The following is a 19443-nucleotide window of genomic DNA, read 5'->3' on the forward strand; positions in this document are numbered from 1 at the left end:
AACCACAGCAGTTTATTTACTGGGTACTTTGAGAGCTTACCACCAAGTCCTTTGCCTAATTTGCGTACGTATTAAATAAATTAAAGGCATTTTTATATGTTGAGCGATGTGGCGAAGATGAAGAAAAAACGGATTGGGTATATTTTGTTCCAACAGAATAAATAGCTTTCATTTCAACTAATATCCCCAATGACTGTTGCCTATGGAAAGAAATAGGAGTAAATGGTGAGCATCTTACTTAAGAGGATTGAGTCGCCTGCGGTTATCAAGTCTGTCTCTCATACGTTTCTGGTGATGGGTTCTTTCCATGTCAGCCATGAGTGCATTGCCATCCACGGAGCTTTTACAGACCTTACAGTTTTGTCACTCTTTTACGATCTAATTCACTTATACTTTTACCAGTTGCTAACTCTTTGATCTCTGCCTTTTCTCCCCCCACGATCGAGCGAGGCAGTGCTTTTTTTTTGCTCAGCCTCTCTGCTGAACGCGCTGAGTCCCCTCTCCTCTTGCATTCGTCCCTCCTTACAAACTGGGGGTCCCTTCAACTGCCGCTGGTCTTCTTTTTTTTAAAATCTACCTTCCTCCCTCTGGAACCCTTCCCCGTTCAAACGCAAACATTCCAGCTGCTGCTGTCGTCCATTCCCTTTCCACCCGCCCTTTAAATCCATCAAACATTTCTGGGTGTCCTGGCGATTGGATCTCCTGGGATCACTTTCCTGACAGAAGCAAATAGCTGCACCTGGTCAGAGCCTGGTCAGGGTTTAACCACAGGGAGCAAACGTCAAGCCATCGATTCGCGGAGACCTCCTTGTCCTGGGGTCTGTGGATAGCCGCTGATGCTTAAGCAGCACCTGAGCCCAGCTGGTTCGGGCGGAGTGGTCGGGCAAGCACACGGCCTAATGACACCTCCAGCAGCTGAGCGCACGTGACTGGAGGTGGATCCAGTCTGACTCCAGTCTGGCCTTCACCCCGCTACCCGCCCGCTTCACCCACCAACCCCTTCACCTTGCCCCCTTTCCTCAGCTGCCTTCAGCCCTCGCAAGCGTTACCTGCGCCCCTCCCTCCCGCCCCCACCACACGCCCGCTCCCCTCACAAAGGACAGCACTACACAACCAGCCATTCCACACACACACACACACACAGACAGAAAGCCTCACGATTTGACCACTCGGTCAACAGACAGTAATTCCAGTTTAATCAGCAGAGGTACGCAGGGATTCGTTTAATGGTATCACTTTGATCCCATTCAGATCCAGAGGAGTGCAAGGGTTTGGGATTATCTAATAATACCTTTAGATCCCAAACTGGCAATATTGAAACTAAAATTAAACAGCATCAACTGTTTCGCATCGAAAGCAATGACTTACCGGAATACATTGGGGCCAAACACTGTGCCGAGGTTGTAAACAGTCATTCGGTTGGCCTCATGGTGAATAGCTACTTGCGTTAGAAAATGGCACAAAAATTTCAGCAGGCAGTAGTTAATGTCTGGAAGCTGCTTTATAAGGTACTTGAGTTCTTCTAGGTTTCCGTTGTGGTCTGGAATGAAAAAGAACTATTTATGGAATGCACGAATGCAGAAAATACACAGAGAAGTCAATCGTGACAAAGGCGCTACATCAAATGCAAAGATTATTATTATTATGATAATCTATTTCTATCATCGACTGCAAAAGCAAAAAACACTGCCTTGTTTTTTAATAGAAAATTAGGCGGTGCCGAAAACGACCTTCACTGGACACCGAAGTTGGTACCATCCTCGTGCTCATAATGATTTCCGTTTGTTTTAAATAGCGGTCACGCTTTGATATGGCCGTATCTGCACTTAGCCGGGAGTTGCGGAATTCTGCAAATTGACCAATACCATGAACCCAATCTCAAAATAGGTTTTGTGGTATTGCTCAACTATTGCATCCTGTAGACTCTCACTCTCTCCCCACCGACCCACTAGTCTATGTCAGGCAACAACAACCAAAAATTTACACGTGTGTAGCACCTTTCAAGTCGGGAGTACGTTCCCAAGATGCTGGACAGTCAGAGTTTCGGCCCCGAGCTGGGGGTCGGGATCGGGGAGGGTGGAGGCCAGAGCCGGCTGAGCGGAGGGAGCGGGCGGGTTGGTAGGGGGTTAGGAGGTCGCAGAGGTAGAGAGGAGCGAGACCGTGGAGGGCTTTGAAGGTGAGGACCAGGATCTTGAACTGTATCCTTTGTGTGATGGGAAGCCAGTGGAGTCGGGCGAGGATGGGGTGTGGGGGGGTGATAGGGTCACCGAGCCTGGTGCGTGAGAGGACACAGAGGCTGCAGAGGCAGGGAGGTGCAGAAGACAAAATTCCATTATTCACCAATAAAACCAAATCATTCATCTCACTATGATTTGTGAGATGTTGTCGGGGCTGGCTAGCAGTGGTGCTACTCTGAATTAACAATAATCATTACACTTCAAGGTGACTCACTGGATGAGAGCCTTTAAGGTGCGTCGTAGTGTTAAAATCTTAAATATTTCTAAGACAATTCAGTCAAAAATAAATGGTACAACACACTCCTTTTATGTCAATTCCACCCAAGCGGAAACCAGAACATTGAAATCAAGCCTAGTGTTAACTATGTACAATTATGTATTTTGAAAGCCATGAAGAGCATTCAAGCCTTCTTAATTGGGAACTTTACACCTGCATAATTGGCTAATTTGCATAAGGTCTAAAGAGTCAGTTTTGTTCCTATTATTTCCCAAACGAAAGTGACCCACTTATTTGAGTACGTTTCCATCCACTCTCCCTTAGTTTTGCTTACTTTCAATTTAAAAGAAAGGACTATCGTGTCAGAGCGGGAATCTGCCCACCGGCTACCAGATAAACAGCAATAATACTGAAGTTCGAGAAAATCTCCGGTGGTATTTCTTGCAGCGACGCTGGCCTGTACTCTCATCACAAGACGGTTTAATTGTAGGTGGTGCGGAACGCATTGTCTGTGCTGAAGAACAGCGAGCGCTCAGACAGACGTGTGCTTCCTGATTCCAGCAACAGTCAGTAAAGAACGTAGGTATATGTAGAGCTGGAATGGAGTGCTGGAGTTCATCTCTCCAGGCAGTCCCAAACTTCAAGAAATAATACTGTACTATCTCTCATACTGCACAACCGATTTCTTGATCTTTAACATCCACGGCTGTTTGTGGGGACGCTGCTGTGCCTTGGGACGTCCTCCCCACGTGAAAGGCGCTATACAAATGTAATCTTGTTATTGTTGTTGTTGTGCGCAATTGGCTGCCGCGTTTCGCCCACAAAACACACAGTCAATTCACTTTACGGTATATCCTGTGAAGCGCTTTGAGACGTCTCGAAGCTGGGAAAGAGGCGCTATAGCAAATTGTTATTATTATTATTATTATCCACCTGAACAGGCAGATGAGATCTAACATCTCATCTTAAGGACACCATCTCTGACACTGCAGGTTTCCTCCAGCAATGCACTGGAGGGTCAGCTTAGACCGTCAGTCCCACGATGATACGCTTGAAACCACAACCATCCGTCTCAGAGGCGAGAGGGCTCCCCAGTGAGCCAGGCTAACACCTACGTCAAATGCAATGATTATTATCTATTATTAAAAATCTGCTATAAAAATAAAAAAATTAAATATATTCTTTAAAACTACTCCAGTAGCATGCAACTGCCCTTGGTTCTGTTTTGTTAATGGGATTTGACGTTGGTAAAGTAAGGACCCTGTATTAATGCACATGGCAGATAACCACAACTTTACCACCCCACCCCCCACCTCCAAATAAATCCTTTGAACTTGGGGGAGAGAGGAGAGAGGAATAAAATTCCACGATTTTGGACTTCAAATAAGCCTCTTTGACCTAAACTCCAGAAAGGAATCCACAAAACCACAAACATTCACTGACCGACTGACCAACTGACCGACTGGATTGAATGAATGAATGAATGAATGAATGAATGAATGAATGAATGAATGAATGAATGAATGACCTTGACCGACAGGATCAACCCGACTGACCGAGGGATTGAAACGTAAAGGCTTTAGTAAGCTCTGGCACAAAGACATTCATTCAACGCTGTATTCGTCGGGCCAAAATTATCTACTTTTTCAGAGTGTTCACAGTTTCTTGGAAATGGCTTCATGAGGAAACAGCCTATCACTAGTATTTTCAGAGCACTGCATTTGTTTAGCCACAACAAGACACAATTGTTTCGGGATTTTTGTGAAAAGACCGAAACCACAGATCTTCGCTGGCACGAACATTGTTTCCCTATATTCACAGGACTGTACATCTACTCCAGCTCTAAGCAGTCAGATTACGAGGACCACACACAGACAGGCTCTCGCATAGTGACTCAGTTGGGGAAGTGGCTACTCAATGCTAAACGGACTCATACAGAGCAGGAAGGTCCCACATCCACATTCAGGTCCCCTTGGAGTGTGCTGAGTTCACTGATCACAGCTGGGGACAATAGTAATAATCCTTGAACATGATACAGCGCCTCATCTCGTCTTCGAGACGTCTAAAAGCGCTTCACAGGACATACAATAAAGTGAGTTGATGATATTTTGTGGGCAAGGCACGGCAGCCAATTGCGCACAGCAGTGTCCCACAAATAGTCGCGGATTGAAGTGATCGATTTATTATTATTATTTTTTTTGAGGAATTATTACCCCGGGAAAGCGATCCGCCAATCGACTAACAACCGGGTTCCTTTGGAACTAGTAAACAGTTCCGCTGGTAAACAGAGGCGTGTGGAGTAAGGAAACTTGCCGACCATTTCGCTCTGCCCGGGAATCAAACCCAGGAGAGTGCAAGGAGAGTGCTCTAACCACTGAGCTACAGGATTCCCACCATAGAGAGGCACTGCAAAATGATTCAGCGCTCTTGAGCGGAGGGAAGAGAAACAACCACTGCTCCCACTTCTGATCACTGTCCAATGATTTCTGATAGAAAACGTATAGAAGTGGGCATCAAGTAAGAACTCTTCAAGGTCTGTGAAATTCTGTGGAATTCTCCCAACGTGTTTTCCCTGCTTTTGTTCATATTCCTTCATACCATCACTTCCCAAGTACTTATCTTCCTCTAAAACTTCTCAAGTAATGATCTTTGGACGGGACCTTCAACAATCTGACAATTACCCATGTGTATGTCAGCTATTTGTCAGATACATGTGGAAATTCATCGCCGTGCTTAAGAGAGAACTGGATAGACATTCGGGGAGGACAAATTTGCAAGGCTATGGGGAGAGAGCAGAGAAGTGGGATTAATTTGGATAGCTCTTTCAAGAGCTGGCACGGGCACGATGGGCTGAATGGCCTCCTTCTGCGCTCTATAATTCTATGATCCCGGAATTCTCAGTTTGGTTTGGATACTCTTAAGCTTGGTGATGAATTTCCGCACGTATCTGACAAATTGCATGTCACACACAATCACCCGCTAGTACGTTCCGCCCACAAAATATCCAGTCAATTCACTTTACGGTACATTCTGTGAAGCGCCTTGAGACATCTCGAAGTCGTGATAAGGCTCTGTATCAAATGTAAGGATTATTATTTATTCAAATCAGGATCTGTTTGAGGAACTGGAGAGAAGCAAACAACTTTACTCAGAACACGATGCACCGTCCCTGGACTATTTTGTTCCACTGCACAACTGCAACATATGGTGGGACAGACTAAACCTAGAGTATCATAAACCAGTCGACCAAGCATGTGATTGTGCATTTTTTTTGTTTACCACCACCGCTACGAAACGTTTTCTTCATCTGACCTGATCATAATCACTTCTGGTTATAATTAGCAAGACCGTGCAAGGTCACCGTCACTGAAATGATGCACTTTATATCCTCGTTGAAGTTGTCAAAATCTGCATTAGTCAAACTAGATTCTCCAAATTAACTGTACAACAGCCTGAGATGTCCAGGTAGTCCTGAAGTTGGCAACTGAGTCATGATGGCTGACTAGTTGACGCATTCTAAAGCCAAAATACCATTAAAGTTTGACTTGTTTCGCACTCGTGTGCAGCTCTTCTGCTGATTGTCATTGGATATATTGAACACAAATGAACACAGCTGTAACAAGCAATACCCTACTTCCCAGCGGTAGGATTTATGACTGTAAAGTTCACTTGAAGGCTGTTGCCCACTGCTGTAAAAGGGAATTTCTTATTCATACATGGTAGGATTTCAAATACCGATTAACCCTCTCAGTAAACACTCTCTGAACAGCAAACCTTCACAAAGAGAAGGAAGGACAACTTTCTTCGGGTATGCCTCAGGCATTCATTCTGCACCGACTTTCCTCAAATAAAAAGTCTGGGATCATCTTGTTCTGAATCTTTATGTTGCCTTATAGTTGTTTGGTCTCCATCTCAACACCAAGTGCAATTCTTCCACTGCTTTGACTAGAAGGTTAGGATGATGCCAACATCACTTTGGTAATCGAAGGTAGTAACTGTTGCAAACGTCCTTACAATCAAACTATCTGCCGCAAATCAGTTAGTTCATCTTGCAATGGTCTATCTGGGACACGTCCAACTTGTCTGGCAGCGAGAGAGGTCGAGTCTTGTCTAGTTCTTTCCCGAATACCTTGTTTTATTTTTGAGGTATGGTACATTAGCCGATCCTTGTGAGGCTTGTGCTATCAGTTAGTCTCAACAAACGAAAACTCAGGCTCTTTTGCTGGTCTTTCTATGGGTTGTTTTTTCCTGAGCCGAATATCCACGTGAGCAAGAAAAGACGGAAACCTTTCTTCTTCCAGCCGCTGTCCTCACCACCAATCTCTCTGTGTAAATAAACGTTGGGTGCTCATCTACAAAACCAATAAACTGAACAGTAATTACTCTGAAGCTTTATGCGGTGTTGCATTGTGTAAGGTTCTCTCTTCTGTGCTCTTATCCCCAGGAAAAGTTGGTCATTTAGGAAAGAAAATAAACAGTCGTTACAATCAAGTATTATGCGAGTAGTTGGTCTTAACTGACGTCCTCCTGATGTGAAAGGCACTACACAAATGTAATCTGTTGTTGTTGATGTTCACAAGTTTAAACCCTTTTAGTGATCTGTCTATGTGTTATACTGTCAAGTCTAGTAACTGTTTTTGTAGCCAACTACACAACTATTCCCAGGTGTGTGTGTGTGTGTGTTGGGGTGGGAGGGCGCTTGACAAATTCCACAGGTTACTTCGATAATTCCAGATCGGCAAATTACCGGGGAACAGAAAGGAAGGACAAAAAACAGCCGAGCGGAAGAGTTAAAAAAAGTTGATTTGTTTTTACAACATGATGCGCTCCCGCTGTCCGGCTGTCCATTTTCCACGCGTGTTAAGCCTCCCGAGGTGTTTACAGTCCAGCCCTGTTATAATGCGCTGCACTGTAGCGCGAACTCACTTCTAACGTGTTTGCCTGGTGGATCCTTTTCGCTGTGCTGGCTTGCAGCTCAGCCACTCGTGCTAAAATGGCAGGCTTCCAGGTCATTAGGTCACATCCTGAGACGCTACCCTGGTACCGAGGGCTCGATATAAGTGCAAGTTGTTGTTGTTGTTGTTGTTCCAGTGGCCCATTTGTTGGCTCCGACTCCAGCCCGAGAAGCACCCATCAGCAAATGTCAGCAGGTTATCTGTGTGCTCCAACGTGTAGTAATATTCCTCTTTGGATTTGAGATAGGACCTTATCACCTTGCTTGAGACATCTCAAAGCGCTTCACGGAATATGTACTGTAAAGTGGATTGGCTGTGCGTTTTGTGGGGCGAAACACGGCCGCAGTGTCCCACAAACAGTCGTGGATTGAGCGACCATTTTTTTTTTTGCGGGAGGGATTATCACGCACAGAAAGCGATCGGCCGATCGACTTAACAACTGGGTTCCTATTTACTGCTGGGTCAACAGAGGCGCGGGGAGTAAGGCCTCACCGAGCCGGGGAATCGAACCCGGCTCCTCTTGCGTGCGAGGCGAGCACATTAACCACTCCACTGAAGGACTCCGCAATAAACAGGAAAGAGTAAACGCTCGTGACAAACCAATGGCATAGTTTCACATCTTCTCCCCACCCACCCGCCCGCCCGCCCGCCCCCTCCCCTAATCACCAGCACCATTCCCAGGGAAACGTGCACGTGCAGAACAATGCAAACCTTTAAAGCTCGGGCTTAACTTTAAATTCAGCTTCATTGCCAAGTTTGGTCAGCAATACTGATTTGTTGTTTTGTTCTCTCTTTCTGTAACAAGGTCACCACTCATTTGATGTTTGGCAACCAACCTAAGTTTTCCTGCAGAACAGCTTGCAAACACTTCTGTTGGCACTCATTTGTACTGACAGATGTCAGAAGGCAAGGCACTGCTTTCATTAAACCATACGAAATTGCTGATGTTGAACAATATAACTGCCCAAAACCTGCCACTGTTTTCCCACATGACAATTCAGAAAAGCCTCCAGAGTAAACTGATGATTTAAATAAACAGTGTCACGGCCCTCAAACCATCCGAAGCTAAACTCTTTTCAATAAAAAACACACACACACACACACACACGTTTGGAATGGAAGTGCGAGGTTACTGTGCCTCGCAGTGCTCTGAGCTATTGTTTCATTTATTTCATTTATGCAGCGCAACGGCGATTTCCATTGAGCTGAAGTGGACTTCCGCTAGACTTCTGCATTCACATGCCAGAAATCTACTGGGGCACGAAATAAGAAATCTCCCGCACTGCATGTCGCAAACTCAAGTTATTTCCTGCCCAGACATACTTTTCTTTTTTGTTTAAGTCAACAAACCTTTAGTAAGTACATTTGTAGCAGATCAACCGCCGACGCTGTCGAGTGGAGTGCAGTGAAGTGGTCACGCTGTACTTACTGCCTCGCTCACGAGAAATAAAATAATCAGGAGAGATTTGGCCTGTCTGGGAGCTGTGTGAAATCACTCACTGCCTCCTTGAAAAGCACTAAATAGATGAGTGTGGCAAATTGGAGAGGACAAAACCACATATTAGTTGTGTTGTGACTAAGTGCATTACAAATGCATCTTTGACACCATGCAAATGGAAAACAATTTTGCAGTCAATGATCCGGAAATATTCACTATTGTACTGTATTTGGAATAAATGAAGCATTTAATTAACGCTAGTACAGTGTGGTGCTAAGAGTTAGTGCAGTGTACAACCCAGGGAGAACATAAGAGCAGTTCTCCCCTCGAGGTCTTTCTCGTCCAGGGGTAACAAACTCATTCACTTTTCCGGCCCAAAGAAGCCAATGGACATGAATCCCGGGGCTAGGGTTAGCTGTTTTTGCTGTAAACAAAAGGCTGCCGTCGACATCACTCACTCCAATCTGGTTTCACCCTGACGATAGTACAGACAGCCTTAGCCAAAGTTACAAGTGACATTGCGTCTAATTATGACCGGTGCTCTCTCTGTCTGCTCATCCTTCTTGATCTCTCCCCTGTCTTTGATCACTCTATTCTTCTCCACCGCCTCCCCTCTCAGCTCTACCTCTCAGGTCTGTCCTTGCCTAGTTCTGTTCTTACCTTTCCCGTCGTTCTTACCTTTTCCATCAATGGCTTCTCCTCTCGCCCTCACACCCCGGGGCTCCGTCCTCTGTCCTCTCCTTTCTAATATTTACGTGCTCCCGCTCGGGGGATATCATCCACAGGCACGGGGTTAACTTCCACATGTACGCTTGACACTCAACTCTAACTCTCTGCCACTCAACTCCAGGATTACTGCTGTCCTGCTGTCAGACATCAAATTCGGATGAGAGCCTACAGTTGAATATCGACAAGAACTAGGCTCTCCTGTTTGGTTCCTGTGACGTCACCACACCTCAGGTGCTGACAGCATCACCATCCATGGATGCACACTCCACTTCACCGAGCCAGTACGGCACCTGGTGTCTTATTCGACCATGAATGGTTTTAAACCCCATATCCATGCCATTACCTGTTGCACCTTCCCCCACCTCTGCAACATTGCCCCCTCCTGCCTCCCCTCAGGCTGCTGAAACCCCCATCCACACTTCCATTGCGTCTGGGCTCGACTACGCTAACTCCCGGCTCGCCAGACTTCCCAACTTTTCCCTCCACGAGCTGCAGATTATTTAGAACTCTGCAGCTCATGTCCTCTCCCGCACGAAGCTTCACGAGTCTACTACCACCATCCTCGCCCGGCTTCACTGGCTCCCCATTCCCCAGAGGATCGAGTTCAACATCTTTGTCCTCACCTTTAAAGCCCTTCGCAGTCCTGCTCCTCCCTGTGTCTGCAGCCTATTAAACTTCACCAACCTGGTCGTTTCCTCCGCTCTGCAGGTTACTGCTTGCTCCACGTTCCCCCACCCTGCCTGCTCCACTATCTGTAGTCGGGCCTTCAGCCTTCCTACCCCCACGCTCTGGAACTCTATCCCGGAGCTCCTCCACATCGCCTCCACCCTTCCCTCCTTCAAGGCTTGTCTTGAGACTTTCCTTTTGCAACTGTGCCTTTGGTCATCTTCCCTCTTCCACTCCCACTTGCCCTCCACTCCACAGCTGGGGCACAAACCCCTCATTGTCCAGTGCCTTGCGACGTCCTCCTGATGTGAGAGGTACTATATAAATATAATTTGTTGTAGACAATGACCACTGCTGGTGCCACTTCCTCAGCTCTTGTTATCCTGGCAAGCCAAAGCCCTACGGCTCTGAGATACTACCCTGTGTAAGGGTCGCTATATAAATGCATGTTGTTGTTGTTTTTGTTGTCAGTAGGGTAGTCCTACCCTGATAAGCCGTGGCAATTTTGTCAGCCTGTGCATTCAATGGCAATCTATGTGGTTTTAGCTGCTTAAACTCCAGCAGTACCCGAACGCACACGCTCTGACCTCCAAGCCTTGGCTCTTGCCAAGCTGTGCCTAAGACTCTCAGAATTAGGTCATCAGAATGCGTGCCTTTTATGGAGAGAGTGCGCCTTCCATTCTGAAACACAAGCATTTCCACGTGCAGGTGAGATCCGTGGAACTCTCTGTATGGTTTGGATACTCTTAAGCTTAGGGATAGGTTTCCATGTTGTTTTAGACATCTGGCTGACCTCCAAAACATTATATGTCTCAGCGTCCTGGGCTGGGGTTGGGTAGAACAAGGAGGAGAGGAAGGGGAGAGAAAAATAACTAGAAGCCTAGTCTGTTGCGGTTGCCGTGTAATAATAATAATAATCCTTGAATTTGATATAGTGCCTTATCTCGTCGTTGAGACGTCTCAAAGCGCTTTATTGTGGAGTCCTGTAGCTCAGTGGTTGGAGCACTCGCTTTGCAAGTGAGAGACCTGAGTTCCATTCCAGGCAGAGGGCGAAACCTCGGGCAAGTTTCCTTACTCCACACAGAGCCTAATAATAATCCCTCCAAAACAAAGCAATAACAAATTGGTCATTTTCAATCTACGACTGTTTGTGGGACATTGCTGTGCGCAATTGGCCGCCGCGTTCGCCCACAAATACACAGTCAGTTCACTTTACAGTGTGATCTGTGAAGCGCTTTGGGACGTCCTCCCGACGTGAAAAGCGCTATATCAAATGCAAGGATTATTATTATTATTAAAATTGACAGAATATACTGTAAAGTGGAGTGACTGTGTATTTTGTGGGCGAACCTCAGCATTTTGTGGTGACCTGTGCAGGAAAGTGCACAATGAATTGAGGGCAGGATGGGGCCTGCCTGGGATGCTCTCCCACGACTTTCAATTTTGCTCACACGTGAAGAAATGCCACTCTGGAACAGCACCAGAAGGCAACTGGCACCTAATGGAACAGCGTCACGAGGAGAGGGCAGAACACTTGTGGGAAAACAGTGACCCATCTGCAAAATAGAGTGGGTTTTGCATTAACAACATTTTGCTTTCCGGACACGTTTCTGTATTCTGCAAACAACATTACGTATAGGAAGCCTATTACTGCACTACTTAAATGTTGCGCAAGCAGTAAAACGTGTTCCTCCGTCAACCTGCATCGACATGTACACACAGTCGCAGCAGCAAAACTTTACTGACTGCATTTTGAACTGGAGTATCTGCTGCGTACTGGAGCAAGAGCAAGAGCTCGGCACTTCTAAATCGGTGGTATACACTGCAACCTTTCAATGACAAATAGCCTGCATCACTGCAATACCTTTGTTGTCCATTACATATTTCAACACCCACTGGTGCAGGCCTCGGTATCTTTTAGATCTCTCCCATGTCCGCTCTTGGCCCTCAGGACTTGGCATATCCGCGCTTGTTGATTCAGCTGCATGTCTCCAGTTTGAGTTACGTCGTCAAGTAAATCAAAACCCACAGGGCAGATTTCAGCACAGTGGCGTTTAAAGTCATTACGCCCGGACACACAATCCTATTTTAATTTAAGAGTGTTCCTCAATTGCATTGAGCTACCCTTCAGCCAATATCACGCACAGCATTTCGATTATGTTTTTGTGGGGGTGGGGAGGGAATCGCAGCAACATGACTCTGGAGCAATTCGCGCGGGACCTTTTCTTCTACAGGTTGGAAAAGTAAGCGACACCCAAGAGAAAGAAATGGCGATGGCAAAGAATTTCGTAACTCATTCTCAAAGTTGTCCAAATGTAACAGATGTGGGAAAGGACAAATTAGCCCTTTACGTACGTGGGCAAGTACAGACCCGCTGAACGTTTGGACCCTGGCAGCTGGCTGTATAGCATTGAAAATAGCCCACTCGTCACGAGGTGCATCAGAGCATTCAAAGCCAAAAATGTTGCCCCGCACATTAACAATTTTACCTCCAGATGTCGGCCGCTCTGCAAAAATAATGTCTTGATCGTGGGAAAAAATGTGTGGGTCGGATCTTTTTCCCCCCCCGGGTTGTTTTGGCACGTGGACGAGTTCCGAATGTACAATTTTAGCCTTCAATGTGTTTTTCTTAAAATCCAAGCAACGCTGCTGGCCCGGCAGTTTGTGCTATCTTGGCCAGAGTGTAATTGAAGTTATCAGTATTGGAATTGAATGCAGCAAATCTTCTATAGTGTTACAGCATGCTGCACGAACCGAGTTTGCCAGTAAATTCCACCTCAATTCACAGGGAAAACCTGTTTTCACTCAGTTAACTGGATCCAATATCTTAAGAGGCTGCGTTTATAACTGAATTGCAAAAAAAAAATTAAGTACCAACTTCTAGGTCGTGAGTGCACTCACGGTTGTTACCTGTTCCTACGTGCCGTGTCCAAAAAAGTGTAACCGCCAGCACTTCCTTCGTGAAATGGTCGCTAACATTTTATAGAAAGAACGCACACACATCGTGTGGGAAGTGACATTACTGGTCGTTTCTGCACCAAATGCAGAAAGGGGATTCAGCGACACTTATCGGGTATAAATTGTAGAATGGAAATGGCATCAGCTGTGGTCCGCGAATCGGCCATGTTTTATTGGGTCCAATGTGGACCTGAGCTCCAAGTGAACCCGCGCTCAATCAGGGGACATTATAACCGTGTTGCCTTTTAAGTGCTCCGAGACGCTACCGTGCTGAAACACGCTCGATCTTATTGGTTTGTTTTTCTTTTATGACATTTTCTAAGCCAGACTGTACGCCTTGTATTCATTTTGATTAGTTTGATGCAGATTCTCTCTAACAAGAACACACACACACACACACAAGCAATAGCGCTTGAATAAGCAGAGCACTCTTTCTTCATCCACCCCTGAGACCAGAGGGAAGGAATGTAAGAAAAGTAAAACCTAAAGAAAATTGTGCAATTTTATCGTGTCAAATTGTTTCCAAGAGCTTCAGGAACAATTACTGTCAAGTGTTGTGATTGTTTTTGACGAGTGTTTTGCAAGCTCCTACGTGCAGATGTAACTTGATTTAAAAATTGACTGCCGCGCCTTTGGTGAGTAATTCACATTCCCTCATCGCTTGTCCTCCTGTGCATACCGTACCATACCATGGGTACGTTTCGCAAGATAAACATAAGAGGAGGGAGGACCCGAATAACTACAACACACTGAACGCAATCTCTCTGACAAACGCATGACTGAATTTCTAACTCACGTGGCAAAAACACCCTCATGGCGCACTGTTATATGATCCTACTGGCACCCTCACACACTGATACGCCCACTTCCGATGTGTCCAGAGAAATCTAAATATTGTCACTTACGTTCTCACTTACGCACACAGTGTACTTGGGATTGGTACATAACGTAATATTAATAAGTTGCACGTCTTGATAGCGTACTGATTGTGAGCACCTCCATATGACTAACTCTACAGTTAACTGATGAGTAGAGTGGTCCTGGCTGGACAAGCAACCAGAAAGCTTGCCAGACAGTGATATCAATCGCAAGCTATGCTGTTTTAGCTGCCTGGACTCCACACTCTGGGTCCCCAAGCCTTGGCTCTTGCCAACCCCTACCTAATACCTTCTGGAATACACAGTCTCTCTCTCTTTCTCTCTCTCCTTCTCTCTCTTTTTCTCTCACACACATTCAATCACTCCCCCCAACCTCTCTCTCTCTCTCTCTTTCTGGTTTGACAGAGCCCAATTTAGCCAAAATATGACGTCTGGAGGATGTAAACTCAACTGACTTAGCGATATAGCCCAGCATCCTGTTTGCCTTGTGTATTGCTGCCTCACGCTGTTTTGGTATAGTGAGCAATAAGCCAACAGGCACCCTGAGATCTCTTTCAGCTTCCCCCTCTCTTTCAGCTTCCCCCTCTCTTCCGTCTGTAGAATGCTTGTGTTTTCCTATCCTTGCTTGATCATTTTATTATTGCCGTAGACTGGTGTGTTCCACAGAGAACTGCTATTGCCAGTGAGTACCTCTAGACAGCCTTGACATCAGCAGTTAGCCAATCTATGGGGCCGGAAAGCAGTGAGCACTCCTGTAGAGCCAGAACAGTGCTCGCCTAGTAATAGTCAGCACCAATAGTCGAACTTGAAGGGCGCTAAAATGAGGTTCCCCTGTATGCTGTCAGGCTGCCTGAGTAACAGGATCCATTAATGAATTCATTAAATAAAAAGCTATTATAAATCGTTCCTCTCGTGAAATTAGCCCCGACCTACGGGGTGCGAGATACCTGTTTCAACCCGTGGAGGGTTAGTGGCCGTGGTGCAAAACCGCATTCTATTTGAACTTTCTCACCAGGGCGAGCGCTGATTAATTCTGGCCGAACATCAAGGAAACAAAGGCGGTATTTCTTCACCCATTAAATAGTGTTCAGCATTTGCCACAACAGGCAGCGCTCATTAGGAAACCAAAGTGAAGGGATCACCGTCAGCCGCACTCGGGGTGGGTTTCCACAAACATACGCCCTACAGCAATCCCGCACCCCCCTCCCCCACCACCTCCCCTACCCTTCCTCCAACTGTCCATGGCTCTCGCTGCAGGATCACTGCTCATCACACTGCAGAGTGGCTTCGACAAGAGCAGACGGTTCCCGTGGAATTCTCTCTCGTTTACTGCGCGGTTGGATTTCGCGAGAAAGAAGGATAAGATAATGCAGCGATTCCACAAGTCACAAGTCGCGCAGGCTCCGGTCCTGGCTTATTTTTTGGACCCCCTTTTTCCCCCCGAGCTGCGGGGCAGGAACTGCACAGGCCAGCGGTGGAGGAATCACATCGCCGTCTGGAACACAGGCGGGTGAGGCGCTGGGCGAGCTAACCTCGAGGTCGGAATAAATACGAACGGTCACATTTATACTGCAGCCACCAGAGGTGCTGTGGTCAGGACTTCTCCACTGCCTGTGAAATGCGGCCATGAACGTCGAGGCTGCAGTCAGGAGTAGTACAAGCAGCAGGTTGCTGGTCTGGGGCCGGGCGGGGTGGGGGGTGGCAGGAAACAATCCTAAACTCCCAACTGCTGAGCAGCGCAGTGGCTCAATTCTGTTTCAAGCCGCTGTGCCTTCTTATTAGCTGCTGCAACTGCTGTGCATTTGAACAGAGTAACTGATCATTTGACTCCCACCCTATCAGGCGTACAGAATGCAACGCCGCTACTATATCACGCTGGACTATCGACCTGGTTCATTGATAACGCAAAAAGGGGGCGGGGGGGGGGTCTGGCTCCCCATTCGCTGTTCCTGGATGAACCGCTTCTGACGATGGGTCGTGGACCCGAAACGTTAATTCACTTTCCTTTCTCCGTAGATGCTGCCTGACCTGCTGTGTTTTCCCAGCGCTCCCTCTGTTTTGGTTTCAGATTCCAGCTTCTGCAGTATTTTGTGTTTTGTCGCCGATTATTGCGATGGCTTTATCCATTTCCTCCTTTTTGTAAAAAAAAACAGGAGTTCCGCCAACAACCACGAGCCCTGTAGTGTAGTGGTTAGAGCTCTCGCCTCACAAACGAGAGGACCTGGGTTCCAGTCCCAGGCCGGACAAAACCTTAGCCAAGTTTCCTTACTCCACACGCCTCTGTTTACCTAACAGTAAGTAGGAACCCAGTTGTTTGTCAATTGGTGGATGGCTTTCCGGGGGTAAATATCCCTCCTAAACTATCGTAGACTTGTTTGGTGCTGGAAAGAAAGTGTGAGTGTCACACCGCCTTCCTGCTTTCCAGGAAACTCTTGTCAAATCGACGTGTGGAGTATTATCATCACTCGTTCTGGCTCTCCTCATTCTCTTCCAGAAGGTCAACTCAATTCACAGAACTGAATTGATCCTCTGCCTCCGGTGACAGGACTTCTGATGGGAGATCGAGCTTGTGTCGCAATCATTCCCTCCCCATTCACAGATTTACTCACCAACCTTTACCCACAAAAAATCAAGTTCCCACAGTAACTCGACAGTAACTGGGCCCGGGTTTGATGCATTACAGGCCCTGTAAAAATGCACGTTTTGAATTATTCACAGGCAGGATGGAAAAAAAAACACAAGCTAGCAGGAATTCCGAGGGGAACGAGCATTTTTTCTTCATTTTTGCAAGTACGATTCATAGAAATGATAGCACAGGATTGCAAAACAGGACTAAGCGATCTGTCAGGCCCAAAGTAAAAAAAAAAATGCCCTCTTCAATTTACTTATAAAAAAACACCCACACCCTCCCACCCCCAGGCCCCTTTCCCTGTGCCGATTGTGCCTCTCATAGTGCCCTTCAATATAGCACAGTGCCTCTCTTATAAAGATAGGTAATAGCATCTTATGGCATCGAAGCACAGCAATCCTGTAACAACGTCACTGGTGACCGCACAGACCAAGATGCAGCTGCTTTGCTTCCTCATTTAATCACAGGTGGGAATCTGGGGATTCCAACCAACGACCACATTGTAACGGGGTTCCCCTGTGTTTCCCACAGTGTAAAATAATCCCACCACTGAACTTCGGTCTGTGTCCTCTTGCACTCTCAACCAGAAAGCTGTGGGTTCAAGCCCCACGTCGGGACTTTGAGTTTTTACATTCACGGCTGACACTTCAATGCAGCGTTGGGGGGAGTGTCGCATTGGTGGGCACGACGTCTTTCAGATAAGACATTAAACTGAAGTCCTATCTGCCTGATCAGGTGAACGTTAAATATCCCACGGCTCTATTGGAAAAGAGAAGGGAGTTTCTCCCAGTGTCCTCACCGACAATCCCCCAAATAAAATTGATCGATGGCCGTTGGTGGGACATTGCTGTGCGCACAAATTGTCTGCCCTCTTCGCCTACATTAACAACGCAATACAAAATGACATTTGTATAGTTACTGTGAATTGCATTTAGAGACACTGTAGTTCAGAGTAAAACGCTGTGAAGCAATTTGAGAAGTGTTGACAGCACAATAAAGCGCTATAACAAATGGAAGGTTTATTATTACTGTTATTAATTTCGAATTTTATATGAATGCATCATTGTATTATATTTCATTTTTTTATCATATGTTTTTTCCCCATCACGTTAAAAATACGAGGATTCGTTTCATTCGCAGCTTCTAGGATCTCAGTTAATTCGATAAGAAAGCTCCTGAGCCTTTCGACTTTATCGTGAACACTTCCAGCTCCTGTAGCCTCTCCAACATAGCTCAGATGCCTCGTTCGAGATGTCGCTCTAGTCGTTCTTCCATTAGCACTCCAGTATGATGACCAGAACTGTATGCAATATTCCACTGGGGTTGGAGCAAGGCTCTGTGCAACATCAGTGCCGACCGCTGTGACATCTGCTCTAACCCTTCAGCTATGCACTTCAGATCCTGTCCACTCTCCCCACTTGTTGCGTGTGCACTGCTACGCCGATGGATTCAGACATCCATTAATTCCTCCCAAATCCCTCTCGCGTGCCATTTCCTGAGTTCAAGCGCTTGATTTTTCTCTCCCTTTCCAGCATGTGAGAGCGAACAGAAATAACAAAACCCAAAACGCTGGTAAAGCATTTCACAGCTGTCTTCCGCTGCACCTTTCTCCGATCAATCCAACAACGACGACAACTTGCACTTGCATCACACATAATATATACTTATACAATAGCCTCCTCCACGCAGGATAGCGTCTCAGAGCGCCTCAATCCACCTACCGTACTGGAACTGCATGAAGCGCAGATGCAGTTTGGAGGGGATTACCGCATCCGGCAGTTCTCGAAGGAAGAGCTTGAGAAGACTGGCAACTGAGCAGATGTCTCCCTCCTCCGCGAGATCCAGCTTCTCTCCCTTGTCGTACTTCAGACGCAGCCGCTCCACCGCCTTCACGTTTCCATTTACCCGGAAAATTCCTTCCTGCTGCAGGCCTGCAGGGAAGAAAAAGCAACGACAGTAACAAAGTTAAAGGGGTTTGGGACGTCCTCCCGACGTGAAAGGCGCTCTATAAATGGAATTTTGTTGTCGTTGCTGTTATGTCTTATAGTTATTATGCACTACAAATAAATCACGCGAAACCCCTTCCTGCACCTGGACACGTTTCTTTCTAGCGTAGAATTACAAGACGGAAACGGGCCATTCGACCCAACCGGCCTGTGCCCATGTTTATACTCCATGTGAACCTTCACCCCTCTCCCGCGCCTCTCTGCTGTGCCTTTCTCTCACACGAGTTTTCTCTTTCACACATTCGCCTACAAAACACCCAGTCACTGCCCTCCTTTGAAGAGCTTTGAGACCGTCCGCTGGACATGAAAGGTACTATGTCAAATGCGAGGAATATTATTATGAAATCTTTTTAGGAATCTTCCCCGATGCATTGGGACATCCCAGTTTCAACATAGTTTGTTCTTTTGCACAACTGCACTATTAACTGGGTTGGCCACAAAAGTCCATCCTCACCAAGATGAAGAAGAGCCGCTTAAGTGTTTTCTTTGAACGCTTTGGGCACCATAATTTTTCTGGTCTGTCTTGATATGGCTACAGAAAGATCGTGCAGGGGAGATCACTTACCCTCTCAATCTCAAACGTACTCTGGGTTGCTGCTTATTTAAAGCAGTCGTCGTTAGCTTTTAACACAATCCTTTGTATTATGCTCTATTACGCACTGAACTTTCGAGCTGGTCCTTTGGATAAACCTCCGGTGAGTACATCCAAAGAAAAGGCAGAACCGGCTGA

The 19443-nt window shown here is 46.4% G+C and overlaps 1 protein-coding gene across 1 annotated transcript in view; it reads right to left on the reverse strand.

Moving 5' to 3' along the window:
- The window catches only part of fam13a (family with sequence similarity 13 member A), a 131708-nt gene that overhangs the window by 100297 nt on the left and 11968 nt on the right, over window positions 1-19443 (reverse strand). The window contains exons 3-4 of the mRNA XM_042336444.1: window positions 18429-18638; window positions 1369-1540 (exon numbers count right to left, since the gene is read on the reverse strand). Coding sequence (XP_042192378.1) covers window positions 1369-1540; window positions 18429-18638 — 382 coding nt within the window. The remainder of the gene's footprint in view (window positions 1-1368; window positions 1541-18428; window positions 18639-19443) is intronic.

The sequence above is a fragment of the Callorhinchus milii genome, unplaced genomic scaffold, assembly GCF_018977255.1.
Source record: "Callorhinchus milii isolate IMCB2004 unplaced genomic scaffold, IMCB_Cmil_1.0 Scaffold1, whole genome shotgun sequence".
NCBI classification, from domain to species: Eukaryota; Metazoa; Chordata; class Chondrichthyes; order Chimaeriformes; family Callorhinchidae; genus Callorhinchus; species Callorhinchus milii.